At 40.9% G+C, this 18,400-nt stretch overlaps 1 protein-coding gene across 1 annotated transcript in view; it reads right to left on the bottom strand.

Moving 5' to 3' along the window:
- Positions 1–18,400, bottom strand: part of LOC119417246 (nucleolar protein 4-like) — a 51,659-nt gene that overhangs the window by 17,074 nt on the left and 16,185 nt on the right. Inside the window, 2 exon segments of the mRNA XM_037684458.1 lie at positions 1,270–1,461; positions 6,257–6,690. Of these exon segments, the coding sequence (XP_037540386.1) occupies positions 1,270–1,461; positions 6,257–6,690 (626 nt within the window).

The following is an 18,400-nucleotide window of genomic DNA, read 5'->3' on the forward strand; positions in this document are numbered from 1 at the left end:
ATTTTAAACCCTCCCCACACTCTTGGAATATTCTAAATAATGTTTCTAAACTCTAAATGCTCTAAAAGATCACAGAATGATCTCAGCTCTCTGCCTCCTCTCAGGCAAGGCTGCACTTTGCGCTCTTGGCCATGCCCACTTCTTTACAGCAGAATGGAGATCACAGAAGAGGAAAGAGGAAGGACTGCAGGAGGACATTTCTCCTGCAGTGTGGGCTGCACACAGGTGCAGCAGGTGCTAAACAAATTAAAATAATTCACTTTAAATAAAAATTCCATGCTGATCACGTGACTTATCCATCAATCAGCCAATTGTGTGTCATGTCCAATTTTATTTTGAAAAACCGTGATAGAGTGAGTCTGCGATAAACAAACCGCAAAATAGCTGTATATACAGTAGTCTAATCCAGTTCAGTAATGTTTTCGGTCTTTTTATTTAGCCTTTTGAAGAAAAAAAAACAAGAAAAAACATATTTTTCTGAGCTGTTGGTCACTGTGATCCATCTGTCATTTTATGTTAGACTAATGATGAATTGCTATTAATCAGAGCACAAATTTTGAATCATCTGTCAGCATTGGCTGAAAACATCCGTCCATTATCTTTACCCAGTTCTTCCTTTTCGGGTTGTGGGGGTCCCTGGTGCCCATATCCAGCAGTCACCGTGTGAGAAGCGGGGTGCACCCTGGACAGGTCACAAGTCCATCATAGGGCCACATAGAGACAATAGATGCAACCATTCGCACTTTCACTCACACCTATGGACAATTTAGAGTAACAAATCAGCCTAACATGCATGTTTTTGGTCTGTGGGAGGAAACCAGAATGTCCATAGAAAACTCACACATGCATGGAGAACATGCAAACTCCACCCAAAAAGGCCTCTGGCCAGGAGGCCAAATGGAAATGCAAAGTGATACAGTCAGTGTGTTGTAAGACAAATACAAATGCATAGTTTTAAGCTCTGCAGATTTGTAAAGCTAGGTAATAATTTTTATGCAAATGACACACACAACACTACACTTCAATGTATTGTTGAACAAACAAATGGATTTATGAAGTTTGAATGTAAAACCAACAGTGTACTCTGATGGTTTTACTTCTTTTGTTTATGTCCTCAGTGAGACACTTCTGTTAAGACAGCAATATAACCTGGAGACTTCATTCTGCTTTTAAAGACTGAACAGACAGTCAGTTCCACAACCTTTCTCTTCACCAATTTGAAGAAACCAATTTATTGCTTCCAGGAGAAACATTATTCTTCTGACTTACATTGAAGGCCTTTAATCTCTCAGGATCAACACCTTCGGTGTCGTTGATTTTGTCGTTGTCGTCATGATCGTCATGGTCATCCTCGTCATCGTCAGGGGCAACCTGACTGCCATGGCGCCCCGTCGTCAGGTCCTCAGCACACAAGTCCATCTTCATGCTATCGTAGCTGCCACTTGAACTGTACTCTGGAGACTTAACACAAAATATTTACTTATTTTTGTTTGTCTTCACTTTATATTTATATCTTGACACTAATGAATTTTATATATCAGCTTTATTTTTGATTTTGTTATTATTTCTTGATTACACCACAGAGACAATGATCTCCAAAACACAAGAAATAAAATAAAAACCACAAGTCACAAGGATGAGTGGCTCACATTGAAAAGAAGGCTGAAAGGCAAGACAAACAGAATATTCCAACTGTTTAAATGATTCAATGGTGCAATGTGCAATCCCACAAAAATAGCACAACTTGTCAATACCCAAGGCTATAAAGATTGACAAACAATATATTACAGCTCTGGTTACTAGCATGAACATGTACAATTAATAAGCAGAAGCCACTAGAATAAGGGTATTCTCCACCACACCATCCAGATTGTACTCTCAATGGCAGAGCAACAAAACAAGAGTAAAATGTCCAGAGCTGAGACTGAGCAGTAATGGAGAAGCATCACTTCACCACTTGCTCTTGCCGAGGGCGGATGCTTTTCCCATCCTCTCCCTCCACCGCTTTGCTTTGCTGCTCTGTCCTGTCTGTGAAACTGCTTCTGAGCCTCTCTCTACATATCCTCCGAACCATAATTTTGTGGATCTGGTAAGTTGGTCTCTCAACTCAATGGACAAAATTTTTGAGACAACCTTCAGGTGAGCTGAACTGCCTGGACGACACGCATGCAGCTGGATATGTCTCTGGAGGAAGTGGAATGTGATGTGTATATCTCTGCTGTTGATCAAGGACGCCAAAATTGCATAAAATTGGATTTATGGTAACAGGTTTCTTGTTTTTGGAATTGTCTGGTTCCTAGTTTATCAACATACAAAGAAGACGGCCGCAGCTAATCTGGCCTGGTCAGGCTGCCATTTATGTGAAGGTTTGCCTCGTGTCTCGAGCACCCAAACTCTATTGCTAAGGAGACTGGATCGCAAATTGAATGTGATTTGTGAGAATCGCATATGCGGCCCCTAGGACTTGCTGGCAGGAAGGATCAAATCTCGGGGATTCTCAGGCATGGATCAGTGGTGTGTCCACTTAATTTGGACCTTTCAGAATCTATGTGATACCAACAAAGACTCAAGGCAGATAAAATTCAGTAAAGTTCTGCCTGCCTTCAAAACAAACATTGTTTATCTGAATTTGGCTCCCTCGGTTGGCCTTGCTGGCCTCCTTATCTCAATTTGCCTGGAGGTTCTGTAATTTGATGCTCTCCCCCGCTCCCTACCACTGAGGAAGCCCACTTATCAACCTGAGAGAACCAGCTGAATAAACACTGTCATCATTTCAGAACTCTTGGATTCTCATTGGCTTGTCCTTGGCCATTCCCGACACCCCTCAAAAGAGTATTTATGGATCTCACTAGAGGGAACTGGCTGATTATTCCACCCTTAGAACTCCTACAGTGCCTCCAGGAGTATCCTTGGACACTCTCACTGCCCTTGTCATCCCCCCACCCTCGCAAAATGTTTACGTCATCATGTGCTTATATGTGCGAGGTGGTTTTTTTTCATTATCAGGTTCTTTCTTCTCAGCCAAGAAGAAAGAGTTTGATAGAATTTTTTTCTCCTCCAAATCCTACATATATTCACTTCCACTACTTTTTTGTCTGTCCAAATAGATCTCACTTGTAAATGAGTCTTCAAGGCTCAATGTGATTTATCTGTCTAAATTAAATAAAGGTTGAATGAAAGGTAGAATGAATATGGAAGAAAGAGGCATCACACAATAATGATGCACGATGGCAACAAGATCTAAGATCTCAACATAGCAATCTCCCAGAACAAGAAGAAGTGCTCATTACAGTGGCAGACATCCAAGACAAAATCTCAGGAATAAAGAGCTAGACTGTACTTGGGCCTGACATGATTCACCCCTACTGGCTAAAGAAAATGACTGCTCTCCATTAACACCTAGCAGCACAGACAAACCAGATGCTAATGGAAGGGTCCTACACAGCATGACTGACCCAAGGCTAGACAGTCCTGATTATGATAGACCGCCAGAAAGGGGCAATTCCATTCAACTACTGCCCAATAAACTGCCTCTATACACCATGGAAGCTCCTATCAGGCATCATAACGGCTATGATAAATAGGCATGTGGGTCAATATCTGAGTACAAAAGGGAACTGATACTAAGGCTAAAGTGCCAAACACCAGCTACTGGTCAATAAACCTGTAGCTCAAGCTTGTATAACCATATACACAAACTTTTGTACTCCCAGGACTGACAACAGGAAAGCCTTTGACTCATTGCCAAGCACACGAGTACCAGAATGCTTAAACTATACAAAATATACAACTGGATACAAAACTCTTCTTTGATAACTCAGACAATGCAAAGCCAATTATAAATGAAGGGGTGGAAATACCTAGAGGCAAACCTGCAGTTATTAAGGACAGCTACAAATACAGTGCCCATCAAAAGTATGCACCCCTCTGACATTTTACCTTTTCTTGCTATTGTAAACATGTGGTGATCAATACAAATTGGCCTTGTTGAAAAAACAAACAAGAACAAAAAAACACTCTTCAATGACAAAGTGAAATCAAAATACAGTAGTCCCTCGCTACTTCACGGTTTGTTTTTCGCTGACTCACTCTATCGCGGTTTTTCAAAGTAAGATTGGACACAACTGGCTGATTGATGGATGAGCCGCATGATTGGCATGGAATTTTTATTTTAAATAAATTATTTTAAATTATTTAGCACCTGCTGCACCTGTGTGTAGCCCACAAGCTGCAGGAGAAGCTCCCTCCTGCAGCTTGTTATATCGCCGCTCTGCAGCGGAGAAGTGGGCTTGGCTGAGAGCGCTGACAGGTGGCAAAGTGCAGCTGGAGGCAGAGAACTGAAATCATGACATTATGTGCTCTTTTAGAGCATTTAGAATTTAGAAGCATTTTTTTAGTGCAAGAGTGTGGGAAGAGTTTAAAACACCTTAATATATTTATCAATAAATACAAAAATAAATGACTACTTACTACTTGTACTGTTCCTACTTTGTGGTTTTTCATTTATCGCGAGGCTTCAGGGTACGGATCCCCCGCGATAAATGAGGGACTACTGTAATGGCAATTAAATAAAAACAAGTGATGTAAAATACACAATTGCTCAAATTTTCACCCCCTTAAAGTGACTGTCCTAATTAAACTCAGAGAAATGATAACTAAAAGGTACTCCTACCGAGGCGTATAACTCCTTCAGGTGGTCACGCATGTCATGGTGGCCACTCTGACTTTCCTCTTTCTTGCTCACTCACTCACTTTGTGAGGACGGCCTGCTCTTGGTATATTTACACGTCCCATATTCTTTTCACTGCTTGATGATGGATTTAGCAGAACTACTGGGGATGTTTGGGGCTTTGTATCCATACTTTGACTTGTACTTTTCAAAAAAATCTTCTGAGTTGAATGAGGACAGTCACTTCAAAAGAAATGAATGTTTAGACAGTCACATTTAACATCCATCCATCCATCCATCCATCCATCCATCCATCCATCCATCCATCCATCCATCCATCCATCCATCCATCCATCCATCCATCCATCATCTTTGTTCACTTCTTCCTTATATTTTTATATAAATTATTTTTATTTAATGGCACGCATATTTCATTTGTGATTTTAATCCAAATGGCAAATGACAACCAAGATAAGTCCACAAAGAAGTAAGCAACCAAGTACCTACAAAAATTAAGGTAGACCTTGAACTGTCACCTATCCATCCATCCATCCATGCATTATCTTTACCCGCTTCTTCCTTTTTGGGCCGTGGGGGTCACTGGTGCCCATGTCCAGCCATCACTGTGTGAAAGATGGGGCACACCCTGGACAGGTCACAAGTCTATCACAGGGCCACATAGAGACAAACAAGACAAACAACCATTCTCACTCTAGGAACAATTTAGATTTATCAATCAGCCTAACATGCATGTTTTTGGTCTATGAGAGGAAACTGGAGTACCCGGAGAAAACCCACGAATGCATGGAAAGAACATGCAAACTCCACCCAGAAAGGCCCTTGGCTGAGATTTGAATCTGCGACCTGCTAGCTGAGAGGCAGCAGCTCTACCAGCTGCAACACTGTGCTGTTGAACTGCCACCTAATTACACTAATACAGGCAGTGGTCTACCATACCAGGCAGGTCCCAAGACAGACTGTGCAAAGATGCTCCTGAGACAGTCCAGCACATAATTTTAGAATGTAAAATGCATGCAGGCAAAGCATACATGGAACACCATAACCAAGAGGCTGGAATAGTGTAAACAAACATATTTGCCAAGTATGAATTGGAGGTCCCACAATCAAAGCGGGAGATGCCACCAAGGGTGGTGGAGGATGGTAGGACGAAGATTCTGTGGGATTTTCAGATCCAGACTGATAACAGGTGAGGGATAATCAACCAGACAGTGTGGTCATCTACAAGCTAGAGAAGAAGGCAGTAATAATAGATATAGCAATCTCAAGTGACTGTAACATCAAAAAGGAGGAGGAGGAGAAGCTTGAAAAATATCAAGGGCTGAAAGAGGAAATACAAAAATTGTGGAAAGTCAAATTGATAGTAGACCCAGTTGTGAATGGAGCTCTTGGTGTTGTGACCCACAGACTGGATGAGTGGCACCAACAGATCCCAAGAAACACCTTAGAGATATCTGTCTAAAAGAACACAGTCCTAGGAACAGCTAAGATTCTCTGGGACCCCCACAAACCTTCAAGCTTTCATTTGCTCATGGATGGATGGATGTGTATGTCTGTGAGTGCTCTCACCTTGCTCCCATAGTCCCTGCTGTCCTGATCCAGTCGAAGACCTGTGTTGTGAGTGTGTGGATTGTGGATGTGAGTACTGTGCACATGGGGTAAAGACAGGGCTGCATGTTTGGCAGTCAGTGAGTACTTCCTGTGGAGCTCCTCTGGCACACTGGGATGTAGAGCTCCAAGCAGAGCAGCAGCTGCTGCTGAAACAGTGATGGGCAAATGTGAAGTGGACAGGCGCTGAGAGGACGGATCACTCAGGTTCACAAGCTGCTGGTCTTCAGATGACGAGGAAGAGGAAGATAGTCTGCTGAAGTCAAGTGGGGCAGAACCACTACTGCCATTGATAACATTTGTTTCACTGATGATGGCATCATCCGTCACCGCAGAGGATGGAGGGGTCAGGACAGGTAGGCCAATCCCACCAGCACTCTCTGATGAAGAATCATCTAAAAGCAGACAGACAGAAGTGTGAAGATTTAAACTGCTCTTGTACTCCAATATAATATGGACATCTTAATGCCAGTATAGACTGAAGGAAGAGCTGAAGATTTGAGCATGCTGGAAAGAGACAGCAGATTGACATTTTTTCTAAACACTTCTGTACATCTAAGATGTGCTTTAATATGTGTACTGAATCTACAGAGCTTTGAAAAAGTACAGTATTCATACCAGTTGAACTTTTCCATATTTTGTCAAGTTACAACCACAAACTTCAAAGTATTTTACTGGGTTTTTACGTGAAAAACTAAGCATTAAGAGGATTAAGAGGATTAAGAGAATCTGCGGTGGAAGTGGTCTCCAGCTACAAGTACTTGGGTGTACACATGAATGACAACCTCAGCTGGAGCAACAACATCACCAGCCTGAACAAGAAAGCTCATCAGAGACTCTACTTCCTCAGACGGCTGAGGCGAGCTGGTCTGGGAAGCTCAGTCCTCACCTCCTTCTACAGGTGTGCAGTGGAGAGCATCCTGTGCTCCAGCATCAACGTGTGGCATGGAGGCTGCACAGCTGCAGAAAGAAAAGCTTTGTAGAGAGTGGTGAAGGCTGCACAGAAGTCTGTCGGAATCAGCCTCCCCACCATCACAGACATCTACACCTCCAGATGCAGGAAGAGGGCCACCTGCATCATGAAGGACCCCACTCACCCAGCACACACACTTTTTGCCCCACTCCCCTCAGGAAGGAGGTTGAGGAACATTGTGTAGAACCACTAGACTGAGGAACAGCTTCTACCCTGAGGCTGTTAGACACACAAATCTCTAACCAGAATAATCACTGTGAAAATCACATCATGTTGCTGCTGATCTGTTTCAATGTTGATGTGTTCATGCGTGCACATCCGCTCACACAGACTCATGTTCATGTTTGTGCTGATGTTCAATGTTTTTATGTTATGAGTGCTTCGTGTATATTTAGTTGATGTTTTTCTTAGTTCATATCTTAGATGTTATTACTGTTTTTCTTATACATTTTATTGTTGGATGTAACTGGGACCCTGTGTACATAATTTCGCTCCACCACATGTACCACATGAGGTGCGAATGACAATAAAGAATCTCTGACTCTCTCTGACTCTGATTAAGCACTAATGCAATTGATCAAATTTTCAACAAGAAGACAGGGTGAAGGAGAACCCTCTTACCTTGACAGAACATTATTCCTAGGGGATGTATGTAATTAGATTTATGATAACAGATTTCTGCTTTTTGTAGTTGGTGGTCACCTGGATTATCGACAAATTATGAAGAATGTGCCATGCTTGGCAACACTCAAGACTATGCTGTGTGAACTATTTGTGGACCTGTATCAGAGCTGAACCAGCTGATAGACGTACCATCTTTTATCAGGACTACAGAACTTTCTAGCAGTGTTCATGGACAGTGGGAATAGATCTTGGAGAAGTTGTAAGCTGGACTCGGCATACGTAATCACAATTTTGGCTGTTTGAAGTTGCCATGAGATGAGATGTATGAGTGTGACTGTAAAGACAGACGGAAATTAACAGAGCTCGGCCTGACCCAAAACAAATGTTGATATCTGAATCTGGCTCTGACATTGGATGGCTGACTATCTTAATTTCTCCTTGACATTATGGAAACAAGACACTCTGCTCCCCCTCTCCCCTCCCCAAGGACATGGACCTGTGTCAGAGCTCAACCGAGTCGGCTGATAAACGCATCACCTCTTATCAAGACTATGGCTAGTAGGGGGCTCTGGCTCCTCAAACTCATGCCTTCGGTGACCTCCCTCATTGTCACTGACCACAGCTGGTAATCTCTCTTGACCAGCATAAAATTAAAAAAGTTATTTTATCCCCATTTAGATGCATAAACTCTCAGAAATTGGTTTCTCAGATCACACTATTGGTTGGTTCTCTAATCTTTCAGATCGGAGGCTGGGTGTTCAACATAATAGTTCTAATTATCTAACTGTTAATGGTGTACCACAAGTTTCAGTCTTAGGACCCACCCTCTTCACAATCTACATAAATAATGTAGGTCAGATCATTCCTGAAATCCTGATGCATCCTTACATTTCTATGCTGGTGACAGTTGTTTATTGTTGAGCTAGAACAGTTGCTTAGGCTTTCCAGCTTTTCCATTCTGCATTCAACATCATCCAGTCAGATTTGTTCAGTCTCAAACTTGTGCTAGATGCTGATAAAACCATAGGGATGTTAACAACAAAGTCCATGCTCATAGGGATGTTGTTTTCAAACAGGAAGTCGGTACCAGCAATCCTTCCTTCTGTTTTATCTTTGAATGGTGTTCCTATTGAGTTTGTCAAATCTTATAAATATTTGGGTATTTTGCTTGATTCACATCTCTCTTTTAAGTCTCATGTTGAAAACTTGGTAAAGAAACTGAAAGTAAAACTGGGTTTAGGTGCAGCAACCTAGGAGATGCGAGGGCGCCAACGGCTGCGTCGCTCACCTGGCGACCTGTACTGGGATCCCCACCCACTCCACATGCATATGTCTATTTCTATTTATGCTGCTTTTTTATGTGCTGTTTTTTTTGTTTTTTTTTGCAGTCTAATGCTGTGTCCTGCAGGGACACAGTGCGAGCTTGATTTATTTGCCCCCTTTTCCCTCATGTTCCCCTTTTCCTAATCTAACAAAAAAGGAGCACCTCTCAGAGGCTGCCGCCTCAGTCACCCTGTCTAGCCAAGTCTGTCTGTTTGTTTGTTTGTGGTTCTTCAGATGGGCTGTACTGAAATGTAATTTTGTTGCGCTCTGTGCAATGACAATAAAGCTGATTCCGATTCTAAATAATAGCAAATATTGGTGCAATGAAACAACGGTGATAAATGGTTTTCAATTATATCACAAATAAAAATCTGAAAAAATCAGATTTTTACCCATAACATCTTCAAATGATTGCTTCACAGCAACGTTTAACAAGTTCTTGCACTCATTCTCATAAAATTCAGCTTAGTAGTTTTCAAACACAACAGTTTTCTCATTAGTGGAAGAAAACAGCAGCAGTCCATTTGGGAACTAAAAAGGTGAATAAGAAAAAGAAAATGTGGCAGAGAATGATACTGTCCATGGCACTTAAATAGGAGTAGTGTTGATGTGTGAAAGTGTGTGATGGGGGAACCGGTACAGTTTGGAATTCAATTTGTTGCCCAGAAACAAGGATAGAGGAGCCAGGACATTATTTTTATTTTTTGCTATGTGTTGTCATGAAATTAGTTCTCTGCATTTAACCCACCACACATGAGATACACCCAGGTGGAGCAGTGGGCAACAATGTAAGCACCTGGGGAGCAATTAACAAAGTCAAGTCAAATTTATTTATAAAGCACATTTAAAACAGCAGCAGTTACCAAAGTGATTAACAATAAGATCAAGGCAGTAAATAAAAATACCAAGATGTAATTAAAAGCATCAAAAATAAAAACCAAAACATAAAAACAATGAGAAACAATGAAATAGTAAATCAAATCAAACTGTGTTAAATGACATTGAATACAGGTGTGTTTTATGGAAAGCAGGGAGTGAAGGGATTAGAGATTAGGTGTCTTGCTCAAGAACATCACAACATGTAAGCATGGTGGGGAGTTGAGCCTGTGACTTTCTGGTCCCAAGTGGGCTGCCTTACCTCTCCAACACAGCAGCCCCAGAACATGGAGAAGGAGAGGTGTAGAGACTAAGGTAAAGAGATATAAATGTAGGAGAGATATTTTTCAGTCTCCCACTTTTCACTATTTCTATTTCAAGCTTTGTGCACATTCCTGTTTGTGTGTGTGTGCTTGTTTCCATTACTTTGTGAGGACCATTTCTGAACACACACTACATTCTGAGGACCAGCTCTTTGTGTGGACCAAAGCCCGGTCCTCACAAGGTTCATGTTGTTGGTGGGTTAGGGGTTAGGTATAGGACTAAGGTGTGAATTGAGGATGGATTAGGGTTAGGGTTAGGCATGTACTTGTAATGGTTAGATTTAGGGTAAGGGTTAGGTTTAGTCTATAGAAATTAATGAAAAATTAATGGAAGTCAGTGCAAAGTCCACGTAAAGATAGCAAGACAAACCTGTATGTGTGTGTGTCTGTGTGTGTCTGTGTGTGTGAGAGCGAGAGAGAGAGAGAGAGAGAGAGAAGGACACAAGGCTCTTTAGTGTAAAGTGGGTGTAGAAGGTCAAACAGTAGGATGGTACAGTCATCAGAGATGTAACAAAGACACTGTTGTCACAGTCTGCACACACAGCTCAGTATTTCTTCCCATACTCCATTATGATCTCTGCACATTGCTTGGCATCATTTATTCCAGTGTTGGAGATTCAATGATACTCTCTCCACTCCTTAACTGTACAATCAGACCTCTGGAATCTCTACCCCAATGCTCTCCACAGCCATCTGTAATTCTTTGATGTCATTTTTCAATTAAAAGATTATTTCAGGTGAACAAGATGGCAGCAGAGGAGTAGGGTTATACTAGCATGGGCTCTTGCCAGTACTGCTTGAAAAGTGCCTTTTGAGAAGATATTCTTGCTACCTTTACGTTGGATGCTCCAATATTCAACATTGTTGTGATTGACTTGGCAAAGTTGAAGAATAGTTTCAAAATTGAAGAAATATAGGTATACAGGATCTGTGGACGTTGGGCCCAACATCGCTTTGGGGCACAGTACTTCCAAACCTGGGAACTCAGCTCAGCCCTCATCAGGTCCCAGAGAGACGGACAGGTCTGCCCTGAAATCAGACATTCTGGCTTCAATAAAAGCTGATATTTCAGCTGAAATTACATCAGAAATGAAAGCTGCCCTGGCAGAGGATCTTGCCTTTATTAAGGGTGAACTTCAGGCAGTGAGAGTGGAAATGGGTAACGGCACCATGACACTCCAAGCCGAACTGGACCAGGTTAAATTGAGTGTTAAAGATGTCAAAGATGGGCTTTCCTCCTGGTCGGATGAGGTTGCAGCTCTGCGCAGCACTGCACCGGAAATGAAAGATGAGACAAATGGGCTGAAAAAGAAATGCGAAGACATGGAGGGACGTAAGAGAAGGTGCAATGTGTGGACCCTTGGCATCCCTGAGATGCCGGAGTCGAGCTCCACCACAGCGGTTGCTAATCTGCTCATGGAGGTGCTGCAGCAGGACAAGACACCGTTAATAGACCACTTGCACCAGATGCCAGGCGGGAGAAAGACAGATCAAGAATTATTGTTACTAAACTGCACTATTACAAATACTGCGTGGAAATATTATGACGTGTGTGCAGTCACGGCCCGCTCCGCTGGATTTACCGATCATCATTACAGCAGATTATACGGCGAGTGTGACCAAGGCTCATGTAGCGTTCACAGTGGTGACAAGGCTTCTTCGTGGCCAGTGGGAGTTTTGCTATGGGCTACTTTTTCCTGCATAGCTTTGCATTACTTGTGATGAGGTGGACAAAGAGTTTGTGAACTCAGATCCCATGGTATATGTAAAAAAGAATATAATCTCAGCAACGGGCGGCAAGGATGGGAAAAGACTGTAGGGCTGGCTTCCCTTAATCATCATTTGTTTCAAGATAGATTGGCCTACACTAATAGCTTATTTGTCCCACTTTATATTTTTGTTGTATCATTAAATGTCTTATGCTTTGTTCCAGGGGGACTTTTTTTCAGGTTTATGTTTGACTAAATATTTGGCTGTTTGAACCTTTGATGGGATTATGTCCTACATTTCATTTATATTGGAAGGCGACTGTATGTGCCTTAGCACTCTGAATCAAGAAATTCACTGTGTTGCCTTCAGATTTTATTTATTTATTTTTTCTCATATGTGGGCAAGGCAGGAGCCCAGGAAGTTACAGCTGTGTTCCTCAACACAAGCACAAATGTGTGGATTTTTAATTTAGAGTTGTTGTTGTTGTCTCCATATTCATGTAAGAGAGAGGGGTGTGTATATACCAGATCAGTATCTTTGGGGGATTTTTTTTTTTACTCTCAGGTACTGGCTTGTGATAGTTTGTGGGTATTCACTAATATCTTACCGTATTGTTCAATTATGACCAGTGCTAAAGATGTCAGACACTCATATACAGTAGCTGTCCAGTTAACTGTGTAAGCTGGAATGTACAAAGCCTTTATGGTCCAATGAATTTGCAGAAAATTATGTTGCATTGAAACAGCTTAACGCTGAGGTTGCTTTTTTACAAGAGACCCATGTGCATTCTACAGACAGTGGAAAGTTTGGTAAAAAAAAATGGTCTGGTCAGGTGTTCCAATTTAATTTTCAATCCAAATCAAGAGGGGTAACCATCATGGTTGGCAAGGAGGTACAATTTACAGTGTCGAGAATACATACTAACACTTCTGGGCGGTATGTTATAGTTGTAGGGAAGTTATACACACTCCCAGTGATTTTAGTTTCAGTATATGGACCAAACTGGGATGACCCCATTTTTTAATAACCTCTTTTCAAACTTACCAAATATATCAACACACAACCTTATAATTGGTGGTGACACAAATTGTGTGCTTTCATCTCTTGACCATAGTTCGATGGGGAAAACTACTCTGACTAAGTCTGCTCAATCAATCAATTAATTCCTTAAATCTTATGGCGTGGCTGATGTGTGGTGCTTCCGTAATCCTACTTTGAGATCATATTCGTTCTTTTCCCCTGTCCATATGACATTTTCCTTAATTGACTACTTCTTCCTTGATAAACGAATTCTGCCCTTGGTGAGAGAATGTGATTATGGGGCCATGGTTATTTCTGACCATGGTCCACTTATTATGAAACCGCTTGTTCCGGTTACACAATATGTATATCGTCCTTGGAGACTCAACCCCTTGGTCTTGTCCAAGAAGGACTTTCTCAAATTCCTTACATCTGAAATTGAATTCTTTCTTGATGTTAATCGAACGCCAGGGATGCCACTCTGTACTATCTGGGCTTATCTGAGGGGTCCAATAAGTTCATATTGTGCAAATAAAAGAAGAAAAACTTGGTACAGTTAGGATAGTTAACTGAAGAGATTTTACATTTGAACAGAGAATACAGCCACTCGCCTTCAGAAGATTTAGTGAAAAAACATTTATTACTTCAAAATGAATTTAATACTTTGTCTGCTCAGTAGTGTTGTTCAATACCAGGATTTCCATTCCTATACTGACACTGAATAAAATTCAGGCTAGTATCAGCGATACCGATACTGATACCTTGTGCAAATACACCTAATGTGTCTGGTAAAAATAAATTTAAAAAACTGTGTACAGTACGGCAGCACGGTGGCGCAACTGGTAGAGCTGCTGCCTCTCAGCGAGCAGGTCCCTGGTTCAAACCCCGGTCCAGGGGCCTTTCTGGGTGGAGTTTGCATGTTCTCTCCGTGCATGCGTGGGTTTTCTCCGGGTACTCCGGTTTCCTCCCACAGTCCAAAAACATGCATGTTAGGCTGATTGGTAACTCTAAATTGTCCCTAGGTGTGAGTGAGAGAGTGAATGGTTGTTTGTCTCTATGTGGCCCTGTGATGGACTTGCGACCCGTCCAGGGTGTACCCCGCCCCTCGCACAGTGATTGCTGGACATGGGCACCAGTGACCCCCGTGACCCAAAAATGGAATAAGCGGGTAAAGAAAATGGATGGATGGATGGATGGATGTGTACAGTACTGCAAATCAAAGTTGCATAAAGAATACAAGACAGTGAAGTAATTTATTTATTTTAAATTCAGGAATATATTGAAGTAGTGGCCTCATTTTCAATATAGCTGACCTTACACAACAGAAAATAACAGAGGACACAATCATACAAACTATGTGAAAATGGTGTTTCAAACACACAAAAAAAGAAAATATGGAAAATCACAACACTGTTAAACTAAATTATTAAATAACTATTAAATAATAATAGATATGTTTTTAAGATAATATGCTATTTTTTATCCATCTTTACTTGTATATATTTTTCAAAGTTCACTAAGGCTGTTTTATTGCCATTGGAGTTCTTAGCGCTGCTTAAAGCTCCACATTTTGTCCCTCTGTACCTGGACAGTGCCTACAGCACTGAAGGACTCCTACAGAGCCTGTCTTGTCCTGCAGCAGCAGCATCTCGCACTTTGCTCTTCTCCTCTGTTCGCCTCATCATAAATGCCTTTTATTCTGTGTTGTGGTTTAACCAGAAGTGTCTGACAAGGTTTGTTGTGTTGCCACAGCTCTTTACCGTTTTTCCACAAACCGCACAAACTGCATCGTGGCTATTTGTGGAGCTGAAATAGCTCCACATCTGATTCCGTTTACGTTCCGCCATTGTGTCTACAGACTGAGAGACTGAGCAGCGTGCCACTCAGTTTACACATATTACGCACTTACACAGGTGGAAGAACAAGTATTTCCCACCAACTGCATATCATTTAGACACGATCTCAACAGTTAAGTTACTTTCCACTATCTTCCTGTTAATGATATGCATTACCTGAAACGACTGAATTATCATAAGTATCAATACTTTGATTTGAGCATCGATTCTAGAGTACAAAGTTCAGGTATAGGAAGTATCGATATTTTGGCATCGATCCGCACATAACTACTACTCAGCAGGCAGAATATTTAATAACTAAATCCAGACATGGTTACTATGAGCACGGTGAAAATGCTGGGCATTTACTCACACATCAGCTATGGTGACATTCAGCCAACCAAACTATTCCAACAATAAATAACGACCAAGGTACTGAATGTCATGATAATGCTGGAATTAATACGTTTTAGTAAATTCTACCAATCATTGTATATGTCCGAGTCATCAGCTAATCTACTGGAATTAGAGGATTTTTAAACTTCCCTCAGTAAGTCTTGATCTGAGTTCTCTGTAGCTGAGATCAATTCTGCGATCAGCGATATGCAAAACGGAAGTCCTCAGGGCCAGATGGCTTTCTAACTGAATTTTGAAGACATTTTTGGATTTGCTCTTGCCTTTAATAATGTCTGTGTTTGAAGAGTCATTTTCTACATAAATATTACCATTGTCCATGTGTCAAGCTGTAATCTCACTGTTACCTAAGAAGGATAAAGATCCTCTAAACTGCGGCTCATATCGACCTATATCGCTTCTAAATACTGATGCAAAAATCCTTGAAAAGGTCGTAGCAAGATGACTTGAATGGGTGGTTCCCACAATTGTCCCACCTGATTAAACAGGGTTTGTAAAAAATTGTCAGACTTTCTCCAACATTACGCGGCTTCTTGGTGTGTTATACACTCCCAATCTGCCCGGCCACAACTGTGATGAAGTCATACTGGATGCTGGATGCTGAAAAAGTGTTTGTCCGGATGGAGTGGGGCTATCTCTTGGAGACTTTAATACTATTTAAATTTGGTCCTAAATTCATATCATGGGTGAAGCTGATATCTACCTCCCCCATGTTGGTTGTATGCACTAACTGTAACATATCCAGCTACTTCGAGTTGCAATGCTGTACAACGTGGGGGTGCCCGCTCTCACCACTTCTATTTGCATTAGCGGTAGAACCACTAGCTGTAGCTTTACGGAAAACCTCCATCGTTAAAGGCATAAATTAATTAGGCACACAGCATAAAGTTTCTTTGTATGCCGATGACATGCTTTTGTCAGATCCTCTCACTAGCACTCCTGAGTTACTTACTTTGCTTCATTTATATTACTTTCCTAATCTTGAACAAGCATGAAGGCAACAGGGGAAAGGAAAAGCTCCCTCAAGAGGAAGAAACCTCCAGCAGAACCAGGCTCAGGACAAACGGCCATCTACTTGGACCAGCTGGGTTTTTAGAGGGACAGGAAGGAAGAACAGATACACAATGGCAGGTCGAGAATCACGTTGACAGAAATAATTTCAGATTAAACTATTCATATTCTATTCATCTTCTACCTCAGCTCTGTTCTCCATCTGTTTTTTTCCCATGGACATTTACTGTCCTTCCCAAACACAGACAGGGGAGGGCAGGAGAAAATGTATGTTTGTTTTATATGAAGGTAGATATGTAGAAAAATTTGTAACTTTGATTTGTGTATGTGTAGAAAAATAAATGTGCCCTTGTATTTAAAAATTTAATCTGGAAAAATGTTTTGCACCTACATTTTTTGTTTGAAAGCCTTTTCCCTTTTCCCAAAAAGTTTCCATAGTTTTTTTTCCAGACTTCTGCTTTGTGCTTGTTTTTTTATTTGTAAATTTAAAAAAATAAATCATTGAGTGACACAGTGGCACAACCTTCTCTCAGAAAGAGGGTTGCAGGATTAAATCCCGGCTTCCTTCCACATACCAAAGACATGCATGCTGGACTAATTAGTAACTCTAAATTGTCCCTAGGTGTGAGTGAGAGAGTGAGTGTTTGTTTGTTTCTATGTGTCTCTATGTGGACTTGCCGCCTGTTCAGGGTGTCGTCCTCCTCTCGCACAGTGACTGCTAGATATGGGCACCAGTGACCCTCGTAACCCAAAAAGGAAGAAGAGGGTGAAGATAATGGCTGGCTGGATAAACTGTTGATGAGATTTAAAGAGTTTCTTTTTTCACTTTTTATTTAATGTTTTTTTTTTTTTATCTTGCATACAAACTGTAAAAACATTTTCACACTAATATTGATTGATGAACGGATTCTTCAAAGACGTCTTGTTTGTGTGGTGTGTCAGTGCATCCCTCTGCCAATGTAAGCTGCTCACTGCTGTCAGGAGCTGTAAAGGTCAGCGTTGCCCTCATGACCTACTTTACAAACACAGGATCTGCTCTTTGTGTTTGTGTGTGTGAGAAATAGTGTCAGGGTTATACAAGTAAAGTACCATCTGCTGAGCATGTTTCACAGTGCTGGTTAGTGATCACCTTTTCTACTGTTGGATCTGTATGTTTGAGTCTTGTCTCAGTCAGAACATCTGAGAATTCATCTCCAAACTGTTTGAAATTTTAAATGAGGTTTTATCACAAAAATTGAATTAATTCAAGTTCATAGATCTCCACCAGAAACATCTAATCTAACTTCACAGATCCAGAATTAATTAATTAATTATGTTCATGTTTATTAAGTTTTTAAAAAATTAAGTCCTCAATAAGAAACAATATTAATGTATAAATAATGAATAAAGTAGTTTAATTTTGGTAAATGATACATGTATCTTCATTATAATGATGTCATTATACTACAATCCAGTTCCAAAGGCAGGCTGTACTGATGACAAATGATCAAACAATACTCCTATCTCAAGTTTTAGGGACTGTTTTCAACAAATGTCACTTAAGCAGTTTTGAAATAGGAGCTTTAGAACCAGGTGTGCTAACAGAACCATGTGTGATAACAAACAAGTGTATTCTGATGCATGCTCAATAATCCAGGTAGAAAAATCTAAAAAAGTTAAATCTGGTCCTCTGGACATTCAAAAAAACAAAACAAAGCAAATCAACAAAACAAGTGTATTAATAGAACCATGTGTGCTAATAGAACCAGGTGTGTTAACAGAACCAGGTATGTTAGCAGAACTAGGTGTGTTGACAGAATAACATGTTCTAACAGAACCATGTGGCTACCTAAACCATGTGTGCTAACAGAATCAGGTATTTTTAACAAAACAATGTATGCTAACAGAACCAGGTATTTTAACAGAACAATGTATGCTAACAGAACCAGGTATTTTAACAGAACAATGTATGCTAACAGAACCAGGTATTTTAACAGAACAATGTGTGCTAACAGAA

This window comes from Nematolebias whitei, chromosome 11 (assembly GCF_014905685.2).
Source record: "Nematolebias whitei isolate Nwh7 chromosome 11, NemWhi1, whole genome shotgun sequence".
NCBI lineage: Eukaryota > Metazoa > Chordata > Actinopteri > Cyprinodontiformes > Rivulidae > Nematolebias > Nematolebias whitei.